This window comes from Phoenix dactylifera, chromosome 2 (genome assembly GCF_009389715.1).
Source record: "Phoenix dactylifera cultivar Barhee BC4 chromosome 2, palm_55x_up_171113_PBpolish2nd_filt_p, whole genome shotgun sequence".
Taxonomy (NCBI): domain Eukaryota; kingdom Viridiplantae; phylum Streptophyta; class Magnoliopsida; order Arecales; family Arecaceae; genus Phoenix; species Phoenix dactylifera.
Window position 1 is genome coordinate 2,598,879 of NC_052393.1, and position 20,346 is coordinate 2,619,224.

General features: G+C 44.8%; 1 protein-coding gene across 1 annotated transcript; it reads left to right on the plus strand.

The window, feature by feature from the left end:
• The first annotated feature begins 15,568 nt into the window (after positions 1 to 15,568).
• On the plus strand, positions 15,569 to 18,319 carry LOC103715452. The gene is made up of 3 exons (XM_008803070.4): positions 15,569 to 16,443; positions 17,777 to 17,949; positions 18,064 to 18,319. The coding sequence occupies exons 1-3, from the start codon at positions 15,661 to 15,663 to the stop codon at positions 18,197 to 18,199; spliced, it is 1,092 nt and encodes a 363-aa protein (XP_008801292.4). The 5' UTR covers positions 15,569 to 15,660; the 3' UTR covers positions 18,200 to 18,319.
• The last annotated feature ends 2,027 nt before the right edge of the window (positions 18,320 to 20,346 follow it).

Genomic DNA, 20,346 nt, shown 5'->3' on the forward strand with positions numbered 1-20,346 from the left:
GGTTTGACTATTTGGAAAATTGTGATTGAAGCTTTGAATTTTATGGGGTAATGGGGGTTTTTTTTGCTTGCTTATTAACTTGCAGGCCAACTTTATCTAAACAAAGTTGATGTTTATCCTCCAACTCAATTAAAATCTGGACTTCCTGTTGTTACGAATGTGGGCAGAGAGGAGTGGATTGTCAGGTGTTCCGAGTTAAAAAAACAACACTAGTCTTTCTTAATTCTTCTGTTTGTTTTTATCTTTTTCTTGTGTTTGGAGGGAAAACGTGATTGCTCTTGGGATTTGGAGCCTAGAAATTTGTAGGGTAAAACTTGGTGTGCCGCAAGCCTGAGAGTTTTTTTTTTTTTTTTTTTTTTTTTTTTTTTTTAAGGTACAACCGCAGTTTACACCGATTGAAAATGGGTGCAGCCAACAAAATCAGAAAAAAAAAAAATACAGAGGGTGAGGTACTAACACGTGGTCCCCTCAGGTGAAGCCTCTAGAATGGTGGACCGATGAGGCTACCTAATCAGCTGCATTGTTTGCCTTCCTATAAACATGTCTGATTGTCTGGCCCACGATAGACCATCCTCGTCCAAGAGTCTGCAGACATCGGGAAGCAACAGTTGGACCTCGCATCGAGCTCCGGATTCCGGACTCACTCAATCACCAAGGCCAGTCTTCCTCGAGCAGAATGCGATACGAGCTTGTGAGTTTCGGTACAAGAAAAAGTATGGTATAAGCTTTTAGATGCCACAACCCGTTGTTATACTTTGCCCTAATTTCTTGAACAAAGCATTGCTTGCATTTCTCCATGCTTTGCTTTTATCTTTAAATTTGATGCAATTGTGCTTTTTTTTTTCCCAATACAAGGCCCATTGCTATCTTTGCTAGTAGCTAAGTTGTTTTGCTTAGATAAGAAATAGCCTCAAAGGTTGATGTGGCTGCAGTTCATTGGCAAAATCAGTGTAATCTATAAGCTACATGGATTAGTTGCATCAAAATCAAAAGTGTATAGGAGCAACCATAATGAAGGCAAGTCATAAAAGCCTTGCTCATCTAAATGAAGACATTTTAGCCACTCCATCAGGTGATTCCGGTTCACATGTTAATCTCAAGCATCATTGCCCTTCTCACCAAACATTACACTTAATGTTAGTTCCTATTATTATAAAACGCTATCATGCCATTGTTGGCACCTAGTTTGTTGATACAGCTTGTCATCCTAGATGGATTATCATGTTAAGTTTGGCTATAAATAACTTCATAATCATGTTACAAAGGCCACGTAAGCGAGACTTCGAAAAGATTAATAAGAAATGATGAAGTAAATTATTGAAAAGGAATTTATAAATCCGATGCCATGCACCAAAAAGATTGATCGACAGATATTGTATACCATTCAATCTTTTTTTCTTCTTTTTTTTTTTGCTGAAAGCGGGAGTATCATAAATAACGTGTACGGATATAATTAAGTAAATCAAAAAAAGTACATCATAGAGTGCACTAGGCAACTCCGCCTCTCTTACCCAGAGGTGGTCTTCCGAGTGGTCCACCCAATTTGTAGCACCATTGGCCTCTCTAAAATTATTGCAAGAATGGTGATTATACAACATTTGGTGAAGCATGTGTTGATGTATTACTTTCTCCATTTTAGGAGAGCTGATGTTCTAAGTATATCTTTTGAAAGACTCCTGTTGGAGGATCTCTCTCTATGTGTGATAGAGAGAGAGAGAGAGAGAGCAGGGAAGTGATAGCATGAATAGCTACTTGTTTCTATGAACCTCATTTATCAAACGTTTATCTCGATGCACCGTCATGTATTGCACGTGGTATAGGATATAATTTCTCCATGAACTTGTTATAGTTAGATATGCAGCAGTCATACCTAGCAACGTTTGACCGATCATATCTTGAAATGTAAAACTAAGCAAGCGTTGCTACAACCAACAGTCTACCCTGGATCCAACTAGATCAGTACATATCGAGCACTCTTAGATCTAGAAGATGTTTTCCGGTGTACAAAGTCCAATGAATTTTTTTCTTCTAAGAATCTACTTTAGTAAGTAGTTGTACATTGGACTGCGTTACTAGAATGGAAAAAACGAACAGCATAATGGAAAGGAAGGGAAGAGTAGAGTTCAAAAAGGTGTTTTCTAAACTTTTCATACAAGCAAATCCAGATCAAAGAAGATGGCCGCCTTGATAAGATTCTATTGGCCAAACCTTGGGGCTACATTTTGTCAACCCAACCCAGCCTGGCTATCAAAACCGAAGCCTAAGACCAGCCCAGTTTTGAAAAAACGAGAGAATAGGTTGGAGAATGGACAAAAGGAGGTGGTTAGGGTGGAAAGAGTCAAAGTTCGTCATTTTGATACCGAACTTTATACCAGTGCCACTCTAGTATAATATCGGTACAGTACGTTATAAAAATTTTACTCGATATGCCATTTGTACTGGATACCGGTACTAAACCGGCATAGTGCGGTACGTTCTGTGCTATCTGATTTAGGCTAGTACGATATATCTTAGAGAGAGGGTGACAAAGAATGGCCGCTTAATGTGATAACTGATCTGCCCGTAGGATCATACTTATGAATAATAGGCTTCATTGATCACAACTTTGATCGTAGAGACACCATGATCCATCAGAGTTATTCGATACAAATCCAACCTCACTAGGATAAGGATATACTCAACCTTGGAGGTTTCAAAGTGCACAAGAATAAAAAAAAATTAAGTAGAATTAAACTTATTTGAGTGCAACAAATTAATCGAAACTAAAAATTGAAAAGAAACTAATTGCTACGATGGGAGATTTTGCAAGGAAGGGAGGCATTGGAACACAACTTGCTGTCCCCTAAAATCCCGAAAAGGAAAATAAAATGGCTAGGGTAATATGCAAAAACTAGACTAACTTATGGTGAAGGGGAAAAACCTAGCATAACTAGGAAAAGAAGTGTGCTCTTATAAAAGCTCACAGCTCCTTCTCTGAGACTTTTGGTGATCACTTGGTAATCTCTGAATGATCTCAATCCTTTAGGGGTGGAAAGTTTATGTAGGACCATTAGGGTAGGGTCTGGAACTCATGTATCTAACATGGGACTAAAAGAATTGGTGAAAAAACAACTAAATTTTGTTAAAATCAAATAAATATATGAAAGAAATCAATTTGGAGAGTTGGACTTCGGGAGCTTTTTGATGGTAAGGTTGGCGATGCCAAAAGGTTTCACCGATTCCCAACTGATAGTTAAAATCTACTATCCATTGGTCCCTTCCTTCGAAGAATCCAAAGGCTACCAACATAAATTATAAGGATCCGTGCGAGCATGTGTTTAGTCCCGCATCGATTATTTGCTGAAGAGAACTTGAGTATTTATACAGGATCAAGAAACCCAAATAATACCTTCCGGCTAGCCATTTTAGGTGAGATTCTGGGTTGCTGCAAATGGTATCAAAGCAAACTCCGCTAATAACCTATATGGACTAGGAAATACTGCAACCGGATTCAGGGAGGCTGACCATAGGCCTATCGTGGTGTTTGTGATTAGATTTGAATGAATTTGAACTTTTAGCCTGATGAGGACGTCAAGACTTGAATGGGGGAAGTATGCGAGGACTCGTGCAGGCGTGTATTTAATCTCACATCGGTTATTTGCCGAGAAGATCTTGGGTATTTATACAGAATCAAGAAATCTAAATAATATCTTCCGTCTAACCATTTTGGATGAGGTCCTGAATTATTACACAAATGTATGGTATCACTAAAGTACTCACATCAGTAGGGAACCAACGGTGCAGTGGCATCGTTGGTTTAGTTCAAGAAGGCCGAAGGCCCTGCTTCTCCTTAAACTCAAATACTGTGCATGGGATGCAAGGTATGGCAAGATGAAAACCCCTTTTCTTAAGAGTGTGAAGGTCGACGATATCAGTAATGGGGACATTTTGTTCCTTCTCAATTGGCGTCAAAACCTGGTGTCTACGGACGGGATATCTAATACACTACCAAATCCATTGGGGAAGAGAGAGTGGCAGAGGGAGAAAAGGGAGAGGAAGTCAGAGATAGGGAGGTGGACCGGAGTGGGAGCAGGTGAGGGGATTTGAAAGTGGATGGATGGATCATGAAACCTATTCTATTTTCTCAAACCTAAAATTAATGTAGTTATATTAATATGAAATATAAATAATATATTATATAGAATATTTATATAATTTTAGGCGAGGCTTACGTGCTTTGGAGAATCATGTAGATTCTTTTTACCGTACTAGATCTAGGTACATACAATCATGTTTAGTAACAAAAAGAACAATAATTAGATTAGATAAGAGAAGAATAATTGTCATAAGTTTGAGTAAAAGATTGGATATCAAATATGAATAATAAATAGTATCAATTAAATAAAAATTAAAATATGGTAGGGATTGGAGGTGAATAAAGTTGTCGGAGATAGATAAAAATAGAGAGGATTATAAGTTTGTTAGGTGGAGATAGATTAGCTAAGATAAAAGAAAAATTTGGAATGTTAAAAAGATCTTGTTGGATGTGAGATACCAATATGAGAAAGAAAATTGTGACTAATAATTATGTGAATTTTTATTTTTTAAACAGTTATGTTGATGATTGTCATATAATGAAACTATTTTTTTGTGATTCAAATAGTATTTCATGATGGACAAATTTGATAAATTCAAAAAAAATCCAATGTAAGGTTGATTGTACAAGGATTGGGATGTATACCAATTGTCCAGCAATAAGATATGATACGATCTATGCCGTATCATCATTCTGAGTTACAACGATAAAGCCAAAGTTGGAGAGGGAGGGAAAAATGAAGAAGGAGATAGAAGAAGAGAGAGAGAAAAGGAGGGAGGCAGAGGGGAGGAAGAGAAAGAAAGAGAGAAGGAGGGAGGGAAGCCGAGTAGGAGATGAGGGCTTGAGTCTCTCCCCCTCCCTCTCCCTCTCCCTTCCCTCCTTCCCCTCTCTCTTTTCTTCTTTCTCCTTCTGTCATCGGATCCCTCTCCCTCCTTCATCTCTCTCTTCTTTTTTCTCCTTCTCCATCTCCTCCTCATCATTAGATTTTTCAAACCGAGGGCCGGAACCATGCTGATTCTGCTCCAGTACGATTTAATACATCCCAAACCAGATTGTTCAAAATGGTACTATACTTATTACTCTAATGTTTTTTATATAGTATATATTATTAACAAAGATTTGGACTTTTTTTAAGTATTTTGATTGGAAAAGGTCCAACCAAAGTTAGAGCAAAAACAAAATCGAAGTCAGGTTACCATTATCAAATATTGAGAACTTTATCAACTCAACTACTTAGTACTCCGCATACATCAAACTAGTAGGTATGTAGTGCTTTTTTAAAGAGGTTCCTTAAAATCTTCTATCCATTATGTTATTATCGTTCTTCATCTCAGACTCCGTGAGTTAGCATTATAAGCCTTTTGCAAACTAGCCAATTACCCCAATGCTTCATATCTTTCTTGCTATCCTCCACAACATGAACAGTCTCCACTTGCTCGGAGAGTTTGGGCACCTTCATTTTCAAAATATCTCAAAAGAATAAATACCCGTATGAGGATCATCAATTTCATACAAGTGGTCAAATGATTATACTTGTTTAACACTTGAGAACCACCTTTGGTGGATTCAAACACAGCCTCCATCCAATATAAGTAGTGTAACCACTGTACCATACATTGGTTGCAAAGGCTTATGGAATTTGGGCATGGAATTCTTAGTTGCATGTAATGGAGCAATATGGAACATTTCTTCAGTGCGAACTGCTTGTAGTACAACTATTGGAAGGTTCATTGCTCATAGAATTTTTTTTAAGCGAATGAATATGATTTAATCAAAAGACACCTTCAACCATTGACATGAGAGAACCATGTCAATTCTTGATATATATGGAACCTTGTATGGCCAAACCACTTGGAGATTTTGCTTAAGATATTTAGATTAAGAATAACAAGAACCAAACATGTAGCTAATTTTGCACTACATGAGTACATGACTTTTCATTTACAGTAGAGGAAGGTTATAAAAGAATTAGGATGGCCGCCCTAAATATTGAAATAGACAGTTGGAGGTTGGAGGCTAATATTCTGGATTTGAGTCCACTTTCGCAGTACAAAAGTAAACAACTAAATGAATAAATAGAATTGTTGGCAATTAAAATTAGTAAGTACCATTGATGAAAGCCTGTGCCACAAGCATCAAAAATTTTGATGTATTTATGGTGTTCCTATCCATGCATCAAGTGATTACAAATATATGGTTTAAATAAAATTCAATAATTAAATTTGTAATGAGTCATGTCTTTGATAATTTGCAATGCCAATCATGGTTGACAACACTTAAAATAAATCAACCAAATTCTGGGGAGCAATTGGAACATTGTAAAATAGGAGCCAAATTAATCGAGGAGTTGATTTGTTGTTATGAGTAGATTTGAATGGATTTGAATTCTTAGCCTGACAAGTCAAGTCTTAAATAGCAAGAGTATATAAGAATCTATATGAGTGTATATCTAGTTCTACATCGGTTATTTACGGGAGAATTTTGAGTACTAATAGAAAACTAAAAAATCTAAAAATTACTTTTCGGCTAGTTATTTTAGGTGAAAATTTTGGTTGTTATACCATGATCTCACCAAAACAAAAGTAGAATTATTATAAAATAATAAAATGTAGATTTCTTGATGTCTCTCAAATGTTCTATCGCCGCATCTCCAACTTCGCATCATTTAACTCATCCCACTGCTCTTGAGCTCCCAACAAATGGGTGTTATCCGAAGTAATTAAAAAAAAAACAATATATACACAAGTTAATTGCAAATGGGTTTGGTTTCTTGGAATGACTTGTGATTCTTGGGACGAGTCACAATACTTGTTACCCAAAATAATATGCTGATAACTTTCCATTTGATGCTCAAAAGTTTTAAAAAGTTATTCTCCTTGCATCCTCAAAAGCTGCAACAAACCACCAAAGTTACAAATCTTGAATATCCTCCACAACATACAACGAATCATAAGCGTATTAAACGAGTCCATTCATCTCAAGCTCACATAAAACCCCCCAGGAGAATAAAAATTATGCATGATATGCCCCGGATAAGAAGAGCAGCTCACTCTACTAGTGGTCCATATGGGGAAGTGGAGGAGGAGGAGGAGGAGGAGAAGAAGCCTTCCGCTCCCTTCGTAGAGGGGAAGGAGCAGGCGGAGGCCGCAACCTCAACGTTCGCGAATAAAGCGGCGGGCTCTCCTTCTCCCTCACTGTACGCGGCGGTGCCGGTTGCGGTTGCGGGTCCCCAGTTTTGTCCCCCTGCGCTTCCAACTCCCCTTCGCCACCGCCGGCGAAGCACGCCAGCCTCCCGATGCTGCGCCTCCTCTGCATCTGCCGCTCCCCTCCACCACCGCCACCGACCTTCTCCTTCTCCTCTCCATCAGCCACCGCCGGCAGCTCCTCACGCCACCTCGCCAGCTTCGACTCTACAGCGGCCCCCTCCCGATCCGGAGGTGGCGGCGGCAGCTCCGACCGACCCTTCGACTCGGCTTCGGCTGCTCGCTCCCAGCGGGGGACAGACCGCAGCTCCGACCGCCATTGCGCTAGCTTGGCCTCCAGCGCCACCCTCTCCTTATCGAGAGCCGGCGACCGCCCAAGCTTGGACTCGACCGCCAACTGCTCTCGACCCCGAACCAGCGGCAGCTCGGGCCGCCCCTTCTCGGACTTGCCCTCGACCGTGGGGACCAGCGGCATCTCCGAACTCCACTGGGCCAGCTTGGCCTCGAGCACCGCCCGCTCCTTCTCGGGGAGCGGCGGCAGCTCGGCTCGCCACTTGAAGAGCTTGGCTTCGAGCGCCGTCCGCTCCTTTTCGGAGACCGGCGGCAGCTCGGACCGCCACTGCTCGAGCTTGGACTCGACCGTGGCCCCGTCCCGGTCGACAGGGGGTCGTGTTTTCTTGTTCTTAGGCGCGTTGTTGCAGACGACGGCGGAGGGGGCGCCGGCGCCGGCGAGCTCGGCGAAGATGGGGAGGGAACGGACGTAGGCGTCGAGTAGGGAGACGCCGATATTGAGGATGCCCTGGGGGCGAAGGGACTGAGGGCGGCGGACCAGAACGGCGACGAAGCGGGTGGCGGTGGAGGGGCGGAGGGCGGAGAGGAGAGCGCGGGCGGTGCCAATGAGGATGTCGGAGGCCGGGAGGAAGCGGGGGCGGGCGGCGTAGATGTTGACAGTGACGGCGGCAGTGTCGGAGCGGAGGACGGCGTCGTCGACGCGGAAGACGAACTTGTCGTTCCAGGTGGGTTCGGTGTGGCCGGCGGCGTCGAGGCGGGTGCGGAGCTTGTGGGCAGGTTCTATCCACGCCACCGCGTAGGTGCGCATCGACCGGGAATTGGCGAACAGGTCCTGGGCCGACACCACCGTCACCTCCAGGAGGTGGAAGGAGAAGGGGAACGGTGGAGGGGTCGGGTAGTACCCTCCGCCACCGCCCGCCGAGGACATTTTCCTCGGGCCCGCAGTGGCAGTGGCGGTGGCGGTGGTTTTGATGCCCGGCGGGACAGAAGACGAGGAGGAGGAGGGAAGGCGTTATGGGGTGGTATTAGTGGACGGACGGTTACGTTGACGAGGGCGACAGCTGGGATTGGGGGTTGATTTGAGTCCATCGCCAGACGCCAGCCGACACAGGCGAAGCTTGGAGCCAATCTTGGAGGGTTGGCCTGTCTTTCGTCGCTGGGGCTCCGTTGTGTCGTGAGGTCAAGATTTACGGACTCGGATTCCTATTCGGGGCTTTGGCCAGGTCCATTTCCTACTCTCACATCTCGAAACGACGATGGTGATGCAATATTAAAAACGAAAAAAAAAGGAGAAAATCTCTATTATAGTTATTTTGTTACTCTCGATTGTTTGCCCTGTCTCTGTAATATTTTTTTCTCACTCCTCTGTATCTCTTCTGTTCACAGCTGTGGAGGTCACAAGCATAAAGGAGTTTCTTTATATAAAAAAGTATCATTTTAGGTAGCCACTATATCATCCGATCATGATAACGTATGATTATCAAATAGGTCACTTGCATGCAAAATATGCTGCGTACAGCACACAATGCTCATCTTGTTTGATAGCCGTATGTTTTCGTAATTGGATGATGTTTTAGTTATCCAAAATTGTATCATTTTTTACACCGTAAAACATGCACCATAAAGAATTTGATTGACGGTCGAAGGTATATCTTTTGCATGAAAAAAAATATTTAAATCATATTGATTCATCCACTACATACGTCTTGTAGCGCTCCAAAATTCTATCATTCGTATGTTGCAAATTTTTTTTTAAACAAAAAACAAAGTATCTTGGAGTACTCTCAACAGCTCGAAATCATCCGTCCAGAAGACTCCACTCCACTCCAGTGATCCACCGTGAAGGAGGCCATCCAGTCCGATACTCGCAGCAGAAGTTGGTACTGGACCTTCCTAGCACGCCCCTTTTCATCATCAAGATTTGAGGCCCACTGCTCCTGTTGAAATAATGGTGAACATGCATGAATTCCACCATTGGTGCCATCCTCACACAAAGAGGGGAACAAGTTGCTATCTCTAGTATTTCAAATATTTCCTCATATGTAATATTGTAATCAAGGTATATCATTTTGGTACCAGTCCTATACCGTTACGGCCCTGTCATTGCATCGGCATGCTTGGTATAAAAGCCAGTTCAGTATATTGAGTGTAAGTATATCTTCTATATCGTATATTGATACCAAATCGATATAAATGGCTTGAGGTGGTAGTCCAGATTTTTGATGATCGAACGATGAGGAAAAATCCGAAGAGGAACCATTACATCACTGGTTTTAAAGCTACCGGTGTATGGATGATGTACATTCGCACGAGGGAAGACCCTCTTTCGCACAAAAGGGTCTTTTTCTTCTTTTTTTTTGCTAATACGGGTGGATCATACCTAACGGGTACGAATACACCCAATAAAGTCAAAAAATAGGATACCTCGGAGCGCCAAGGGCAACTCCCCATCACCAGTCCACAAGGTGCCTCCGGAGTGACAAGTTACATACGCAGCCATCCAATCCGCAACACTATTGGCTTCACGGTAAGTATGCTTGGCCTGAAAGGCCCATCCATTCGTCACCATAGCCCAAATGTCACGGAGCAAGAGAAGGTCACTATCGTTACCCCTTGGACCCCCCCGGATCCAACTGATAATGGTGGCTGAATCACCCTCCAAGATGATGGACCTGGCCTGTAACACACACCAGGCATGGCGAAGGCCCGTTCAGGCAGCTCTCAGCTCCACACTCAGAACCGAAGTGTCAAATAACTGACTACCACCTGCAGCCACAACCATGGCAGATGGGTCCCGAATAACAAAACCCGCGCCTCCCCTCGTACCACCGTCCAGGACTGACCCATCAAAGTTGATCTTGAGGAAGCTCGAGGGTGGGGGCTCCTAGGTGAAAAACACCGTACGGGATACTGCCGAAGCAGAATGGGAACCCCAGATATCCCGAGCTATCAAGGTTCCTCTAATGGGGATGGTGTGACACAGCTCTGCTGCCTGAACTCGGGCACTCTCGACCACAAGTCTCGGCGACATACATCGTTCGTCGAAAGTACGAGCATTCCTGGCCAGCCAGATCTGGTAGGCAGTGCAGCTCACTCGAACCGCCTCCTGATGAAGCACCGGGGACTCCTATCCCTGACGCATAGCCTGTAGGAACTGGTCCCTATAGCTCCACACCATCTGTAGGACCCCTGCCAGATGCTAAGTATCCCTAGCCCATGTGCACCGAAACAGGGCATGGTCCACCGTCTCGACCACACCGCAAACCTCACACTCCAATGGGATCCTCACTCCTCGACCTCCAAATACAGCTTTCGTAGGAAGACGGTCCCAGACCACCTTCTAGAGGAACAACGCGACCCTCGGGTGGAGTCCCAATCGCCAGATCCAGGCACAATCCGGTCCAGGCTCATACTCCCGCCTAAGAATGCGGGAAAGATCGCCCATTCTGACCCTGGATCTGGTCGAGGAATGCCACACTCGTACATCTGGTCCACCACTCCGTGGTAAAGAGAGGGAGCGGACCCGCTCCGCCAGATGCTCCCCGAAGAAACGGGCCAATCGAGTCTCATCCTAGCCGGCCACCCCGGGGATCATAAGATCACAGACATGTAGACCCTCCCTAGCCTCGACATTGACCGTTGTCGGCCAAAGGCGTAGAGGGAGGCCATCGACCCATGGGTCCTCGGCCACATCGATGCTATGCCCATCGCCTATCAGCCATCGGGTGTGACTCGACACCATAGGCAAGTACCTCGCTATCTCATGCCATAGAAAGGAAGATCTCCGCTCTCCTCGAGCCCAACCCTCAGGGTCTGCCCCTCCGTAACAAACAGTCATGATTCGGCTCCAAAATCCCTGCGGCTCCACGATGAAGCGGGAAGCATGCCGGGCGAGGAGCAGCTCTCGTCTCTCCAGGAGTGACGACACTCCTAGACCACCCTCCCTGAGAGAGAGGCAGATACTCTCCCATGCCACCAGGTGCACCCCACGGCCCCCTCCATGTGAGCCCCATAAGAAGCTCCGAAGAAGTCGCCCGATCTTCAGTAGAACTGACCTTGGCACCACCATATTTGCCATAAGATAGATGGGCATCGAGCCCAATACAGATCTAATCAGCGTTACTCTACCCATCATAGACAGAGACGCTGCCCTCCATCCCTCTAGCCTGCTCTGGACACATTGCAGCAGCCTGGTACACTTGGCAACTCGCAATCTCCTACCTGAGATCGGAACACCCAGGTAGGTCCAGGTCCCATCCTGCTCGGGCATCTCCGGAATCCTTTGAATCCCCCGTTGAACCCCGGGTGATGTACTCGGGCTGAAGGAGATGGCGAATTTTTGGGCATTCACTCTCTGACCGGATACAGTGCAGTAGGCGACCAAAACCCTCCTGATAGCTTGAGCATCCGCTACACGAGCCCGAGTCAGGAGGAAGCAGTCATTGGCAAAAAGTAAATGTGATATCGGCTGGGCCCCTGGAGCTGGGACGTAAGCCTCCAACTCTCCGGCGGCGCACGCAGCCTGCAATGACCGAGACAAGACATCAGAATAAATGATGAACAAGTACGGGGATAACGGGCATCCCTGCCGAAGCCCCATAGTAGATCTAAAAAATGGGGACAGAGAGCCGTTGACCAAGATAGAAAACCTCGATCTCTGGACACACCCCAGAACCCAACCAATCCAGGTCTCATGGAAACCCAGACTCTCCAAAGCTAGCCTAAGAAAACTCCACCTGATTCTATCATAAGCTCGTTCCATATCCAGCTTGACAGCCATCAGGCTTCGCCGCTTCGAGGCCCGTCGAAGATACCACATCATCTATTGGGCCGCCATGATGTTATCGGAAATACTCCTACCTTCCACAAAAGCACCTTGCTCCTGATAGATAATGTCGGAGAGGAAGGGCTTCATACGATCCATCAGTATTCTTGCTATAGTTGTGCCCAAACTGATTGGCTTAAAGTGGCTCGGCTCGGCCGCGTCCTGACGCTTTGGTATCAGCGTGATAAATGTGGCCTTCCAGTCGTCAGGCATCCCTGCTTGACTGAAAAAATACAAGACCGCTTCCACCACTGCAATGCGGACGATACCCAGTATCTCCGAAAGAAGAAAGGTGGGAAGCCATCTGGATCAGGAGCCCTATCCTCAACCAGTGCCCAGATCGCCTCTCGCACCTCCCCCTCCGTCGCTGGTCGAACCAACAGTGCATTCTCAGCCGCACCAATTTGGGAATCAACCCTCGGGAGCTGACCGGCGGTGTCAAACCCACTATCCTCCGTCCAACGAGAGCGAAAGAAATCGAGTAGGATATGACTGATCGCCGAATCGCCCTCCACCCGGTGGCCCCGCTCATTCCACAAGGATAGAATCATATTCCTCTGCCTTCTGATAACCATAGATCGGTGAAAGAAACTAGTGTTCCGGTCACCCTCTCTGACCCACTGAATTCTGGATTTTTGTCTCCAGAAGATCTCATGTTGACGCAGGATTGAGTGGTGAGAAGTTCATGAAGGCCCACCATGTCGCCCTCGGGGAGCGCACCCACCTGATCTTCTCTTCTTTGGAGGTCAGCAATCGCGGCCTCCACATCCTCCAACTTCCTAAAGATATCGCCCACTATCTTACGGTTCCAATGACGTAGCCGTCGCTTAGTCAACTCTAATTTTTGTGAAACCCTCTGCATGGCGTCACCGCGAACCGGCAAACTCCAAGCTCCTCGGACAATGTCCCAGGATTGAAGAAAAGACAGTCAAACCTTTTCGAAGCGGAAGGGGCACTGGTGACTAGAACCCGATACCGTCGAAATCAGCAAAGGACAGTGGGCCGAAGCAATCCGGAGTAGATGACTAACCCCATAGGAGGGAAATCTGATGAGCCAGTCAGTGGAAGCAACAGCCCTATCAAGCTGCTCCCACACCTTGGCTCGTCCGGACTGGTTATTATACCAAGTGAACTGTAGACCGGAGAAACCCAGATCTATAAGGCCGTTACGCGAGAGGAAATCGCGAAAATCCCTCCTATCCACAGTGTCGGTGAAAGCTCTACCTCCTCGTTTCTCACTCCCCTCCAAGATGCAATTGAAATCACCCACCATCATAGTCGGAAGACCCTAAGCGATTAAGTGGGTGAGCTCATCCCACAAAACCCTCCTGATCCGATGGTTAGTACTAACATACACTCCGCTCAAGACCCATGGTACAACATTAGGTTCCGAGATAATCATAAGGACCTATTGGGAGTTAGCCACACCCCGCTTCCACAGAGCCACAATACCCCTGGACAGCCCCTGAGATTCTACTATATATGACTCCCAGTCAACCTCAAACCGTCGTAATACACGACAGAGTCCTCTACCGGATAGTCATGTTTTATTAGAGTAGGCAGATCTCTAGACTATGGATCTGAACCAACCTCCTAAAGGATGACATGAAGGCCGGCTTTGCCGCCCTCCTACAATTCCACGCAAGAATCCTCATGGAAAAAAGTCCGAGAGGTCGGCCACAGGCACATCAACCCTCTGGGCCACAGGTTCCATCACCACCTCGTAATAAGGATCGTCCCACTGACCCTCATCCACACTAGCTCCGGACACGACTCGCAACACTGCCGCCTTCACCCACTGTACAACCGTCGAGTGATCCGCGGACCTGCTAGCAGCCTCCTCATAACCACTTGAGTCACCTGCCCCTGGCTCCACAAATGCAGGTGCATCCTACCCCACCAGAGAGTTACTCATAGGGCAGTCTACGAAGACTGGACCCCACTAGCCCTACTCACGTCGCCCAGATCGCCCCGCCCGAGGCACCATCCCCCACGCAAAAGGGTCCTCCCTCGCGCAATAGATACAGCCGATCGCTCATGAGCAGCTTGGCGGAGATATTTTTATTGACGTAGGGGTAGGGCCCACCTGCATGGGCTGACCGCGAGGGATATTTACGTGGGCGAAAAGTTTTCCTTCCGCCAGTCCCCCCGGCGAGAGGGTGGTATCGCTCTACCGTGACCCTTTACAGCTGTGTTTGATTTTTCATTGGATACAACGAACAAGATCCTTAACATTAGGATCTGACGGTAGACAGCCGCTCTGGTGCCGCATTAAAAAAGCAGCAAAAAGAACGTACACTCATATACCATTTCGAAACAATTAGGAGAATTTAGTACTAACCCACTTTCCTCGGAGCTTTAAGCCTTCAACAAGGCAAATAAACCTTTACTTCCAACGGGACGCCCAGCTTTAAAAATCACAATGTTAAAATTAAAAATTCAGTAAATAATAATGTTTTCTTCAAAAAATAAAGAACCAAAATCTGGCGAGTTGTGTAGTTGATTAGTACGAGCTGAGAAGAAAGAAAAGTATGATCAATAAAAAAAAAAATACTTTATATTTGGTTAGAAATTTTTAAAAAATAAAAAAGTAGTTTTTTCATGAAAATAAAATATTTATATTTTACCAAAAAATATGTAGAACATGAGAAAGTTGCTTTTCTACAAAAATTAGAATATTTTTTTTCAAAAATATTGTTAAATTTTTAAATAAAATAAAGTATGATTTTTTGTTTATTAAAGATATAACAGATGTTTTATATTTTTTTTAAAAAAATATATGTATAACAAAATATAGACTACTTACAATATGCTATTTTTTATGGTCAATAAAATATACAAAAATAATTTTTTGAAACATTATATATTTAGACATTAGCTTCTAAAAACATAAATTAATAAAAAAATTCGTCCGAACCAATGGAGTCCCTACGTGTAGAGAATAGACAAGAAGTTGTATTGAGAATGAAATCGGCCCTAATCTACCAGAAATTAATATAAAAAAAAGAAAATCCTATAAACGTCCTACTTTTTTTTGAAAAAAAAAAAAGTTGGCTGAGGATACGTCCGTTGAGAAATAACCGGCGTGCATCAGCAAAAGAACGGGAAACGTAGCTGTCAATCTCTATATCACGCCTTAACTGCCCCTCACTGGCTCCCCTATTTCTTCTCTCGACGGAAACGGAGGAACCACGAGATCCCAATAAAGATCCAGACCTCACGAGAGAGAAGAGGAAGAAGAAACAAGAAACCTAGAATAGAAGAAGATGTTGCTGAGGAGCTCTTCCACCCCAATCTTGGGATCCCTCCTCTCCTCCTCCTCCCCTTTCTTCTCTGAAAGCCCCTCCAACAACGGCAGCCGCCACCACCACCACAGCTTGGAGAGAAGCTCCTCTTCCTCCTCCTCCTCTTCCTTCCCCTACGACACCGCACGTCACCCCAACACCTCCCTTCGCTGCCGCTTCTCCCCCCTCTCCGGCTCCTCCGACTGCGACCCCTCCTCCCTAGGCTTCCGAAGAGCCCACTCCGAGGGCAACATCAAATACCTTCTCCCCGACGACTCCTACCACCACCACCACCACCTCCCAATAAAATCCTCTTCCTCCCGCCGCCGAGCCAACCCAGTTCTTGAGACCATCCCCTCGTTCTCCATGGACAGTTCCAAAGAAGAGGAAGAAGAACCGCAAGAAGATGAAGCAGAAGAGGGCGGTGGTGGGCTCACAAGATCGGTTACGATCGGAGAGATCATCACAGCAGAATTTGGCTTCTCAGGCAAGGATAAAAATGTCGGCTTGGACGAGAATTCTCGGGAAATTGGAAAAGTTGGTGCCAATGCGGTGCCACCATTGTATCTGGCCAGAGGTCTCGGGATCGATCGGCTGGGCTCCGGAATCATGAATGCTGGGGGCGGCGGCGGCGGTGGCAAGTTTGCTGTTCTGACCGGCACTGGAGGAGAGCAATTCGATATGGAGACTTATTATAAGATGATGGTCGATGAGAACCCGGGCAGTGCTCTGTTCCTGAGAAACTATGCTCAGTTTCTCTACCAGGTGACCCATCTCACATTCTTTAGACCTTAATCTCATATCTGAGATAGATTCTATAAAATAAATCTGAGATAGATTCTATAAAATAAAGTGTAGATTTGAGGTGTCAGTCGGGCCCCACCTGCTCTTAGCCAATCACTGGCTCCCACATCCCCGGTGAATCGAGAAGTGATCAATAGCGGGTGATGCATTAGCTTCCTCGTTCTAATTATCTGTTGTTAATTGTTAATTAACAATTTATATCTCGGATGCTGTGCTGTGGAACAGAGGAAATAAAGCGTTAGAATTTCCATATACTTAGTGCAGTTATATATATATATAAAGAGATCTGATCGCTCTGGAAGGGGTTCTTAGGAGAAAAGTCATGGTTTGAAATTGATAACATCCTTCAGAATGTGCAACTGGAAATTTTTAATTATCATTTCTGATCCTGACAACATATATGCCAGGGATCAGCCTTTCTTTTATGTGTGTGTGGCATCCAACAACTTAATAAGCGCGAGCTCTAAAACTGTAAACAATCTTGAATGAAGAAGAAGGGGGGGGGGGGGGGGATCTTTTTTAAAAAATAAGGCTTAAATCTAATTGATTCATCTTGGATGTATAAACTTTGTTTCAGTTTGAGACTTGGAGAAACAAAAGGGGCAAGCAAGGTACAGTCGAACCAGGTCTAGACTTGTTTTATTTTGAGGAAAGAATGGAACCAGATCTAGTAGTTTATATGTTTCCTCATGTGCTGCAATTCTTTCCTTGTTGCTAGATACGGGCTTTGTCGTAATTGCAGCAATTAGATAACTGATGAATCCTGAAGACTTGAATCCGAACGTAAGCAGGAAGAATGAATAATGCCAGCATGACCCAAAGGAGAAGTATATATATGCTTTCTCCTATAGGAATTTTCAGAGTCATCATCTCCCATATTGAGCCATAATGTGACCACTTCTGAGGAGGAGGTCCATGCAGTTCTAAAGACTATTTTGTTTAGCAGAGGCTGAATTTAATGGCAAATGAGGCTGTATCCAAATACCTAATCATCTTGCCATTAGAAGTCTTTGACTCCTAACTACATGTTCCTGTGCAGGCCGTAAAGTACATTGCTTCCATGTACTCACCCCGAAAGAAATTACTAAATCATAGGATATTTGTTTGAGATATAGAAGTTGATCTACTGATTTTTAGTTTATAGTCTATTTCTAGCAAATAGTATGTCGTATAGAATTGAAGGATTTATCCTATCTAATGTGCTTCTATTTTCTTTACCGGCCTTCAAGGTACTCTGTTATCAAATATGTATCCATTCCCTCCCATCTGATGCAATTCTATGTTCTTGTATTAGACCAAGGGTGATCCTCAAAGAGCCGAGGAGTACTACTCTCGTGCTATACTTGCAGACCCCAGCGATGGAGAGATCCTGTCGCAGTATGCTAAATTGGTATGGGAGCAGCACCATGATGAGGAACGAGCTTCTAGTTATTTCGAACAGGCAGTTCAGGCCACTCCTCATGATAGGTATACATGTATAGTAGGCTCATCATCTTGATGAATGTTCTGAAGTTTTTGTGAGAAAGAAAAAAGATTTCTCAAACACTGATGTTTTTTTCTGCAACCAATTATTCCTTTCAGCCATGTTCTTGCAGCATATGCCGGATTCCTGTGGGAAAAAGAGGACGATGGAGTAGAAAGTGGAGAAGGTGGTCTAGCACAAGATGATGCTGGGGTATCCATTAATCATGGAGCATTGGCATCTGCAACTTATTGATCATAAAGGCATGGTTTCAGTGTGAAACTAACAATGTACTGCTTCAAAAACTAACATGCTGCATAATGTGATGAGGAATATCTTGAAAATAATGAGAAACATGGCTATATTATGGAGACACTGGACATCTGAAAGGCCAGTCCTATGGTAGCAAGTGGAAGAAAAGCTTTTGTCCAGAGACTTTTGAGAATATAATAACAGCGTTTTGCTCTATTTGTTAGAAGGACTGGCCGAATGACATTTTTCATAAGCTTAAAATGCAAGGTGCTACATAGGAAGATTCTGTAATGCCGAATTAGATCATGGAGCATCCCAGGGGCATATTTATCATCCCATTAAGAGTATGCATTACACTATTTAAAGTGATGGTCTCAAATCAATTTCTTCTTGTTAGGACCGTAGGCGCTACCATCTCACTAAATCCGCAGGTGATAGTGAAGGCTTAACCATGGTCTTTAAATCGACCATCCCAAGCGCCCCCTGGCGTTCGATTACGACTTGGCCTACACCGGCCTCTGCTGCGGGCGAGCCTCGCTGACTTGGCCCACACCGGCCTCTGCCAACAATTCCACCCTCCAGCAAGGGAGTTTTTTTTTTTTTTTTAATCGCTTGTCCTAAAATCCGCAGGTGATAGTGAAGGCTTTAACCATGGTCTTTAAACCGACCATCCCAAGCACCCCCCGGCATTCGATTGCGACTTGGTCCATACGGGCCTCCGCCGCAAGCGAGCCAGCAGGACTTGGCCCATACCGGCCTCCGCCAACAATCCCCCCCAGCAAGCGAGCCCTGCTGACTTGGCCCACACTGGCCTCTGCCAATAATTCTCCCCAGGATTTGGCCCACACCGGCCTCCGCCAACAATCCCCCCCCCCAGCAAGGGACTTTTTTTTTTTATCGCTTATCCTGGGAATCGAACCTGTGCCGCTAGCTCCGATACCACTATTAGGCCCGTAGGTGCCACCATCTCACTAAAACCCGCAGATGATAGTAAAGACTTAACCATGGTCTTTAAACCGACCATCCCAAGCACCCCTCGGGCGTTCGATTGCGACTTTGCCTACACCGGCCTCCGCCGCGGGCGAGCTTTGCTGACTTGGCCCACACCGGCGTCCGCCAACACTTCTTCCTTCTCTTCAAAAGGAAAACATGCAGCACTGTTTAAACAAATATGATTATATAGCCAAAACCTAGAATCCCCTGATCTAAATAATTGTTGAGTTTTACTACCTGTTTTTCAATGGATATATGAAACCACTATGCATATCCATTGCTTTATCTGAAATTTGATCTTGCTCTTCTGTAAAAGGATTTAATCCTTCCCAGTGAAATTTTTTGTAGTTTTATGCAGAACAATGATCTCTTTTCAGGCAACATTGACCTTGAGAAATAGGCATTCACTAGGGGTTGCAAACACTAATCCCAGGCATCTAGACAAAGCGTTGATCCATTCTAGCACACCAATGCTTCCGGTAATGACCTTTAAATCTGTTGTCCTACCACACTCATTTTATAAAGGCAACGAGTAAACACACACAGCAGCACCCAAACAGTCTAAATAGTAGAGATGGCAATTAACGAGCCTCCCTAAGGCCTTATGAGAGCATGAAGTCGCCAAAACTTAAAACCAAGCCTTCATACATGAAGGTTGCTACAGCACAACCTGGTACAAAACCAAACCGTCACGTCCCCGATTGTTCCTGCAAACATACTGAGGGAAGATGGAGGTCTTTTAAGACATTTACCTTGAGTTGCTGACAGCAATGTTTACAGCATTTATCTACGACGTGTTTGCTTTAATGGATGATGAATCAAGCCAGTAAAATTCCAAATTTCACGAGTCCAAGCGTCACCCTATAGGCTGAGATGGAAAATAACTACGTTTTCCAACTGATTAACCATCCACCAGCCGTTAAGAACCAAAACCAGAGCAACCTGATTCTATTTGCATGGATACAACATCAACGGGCGCCCATTCATGCAGCTGTCTGCATTAATATTCAGTTTAAATAAAGCGAAGGACCTAAGATATAGCAAACTTCAAATGCCTTCATCTAAGACTTGGTTCATTCCACATATCAGACGTGCGTTCCTCTGCAGAGACAGGAGCAGAAAACTCCCAGACATGTATTTCTTCACCCAGTATTTAG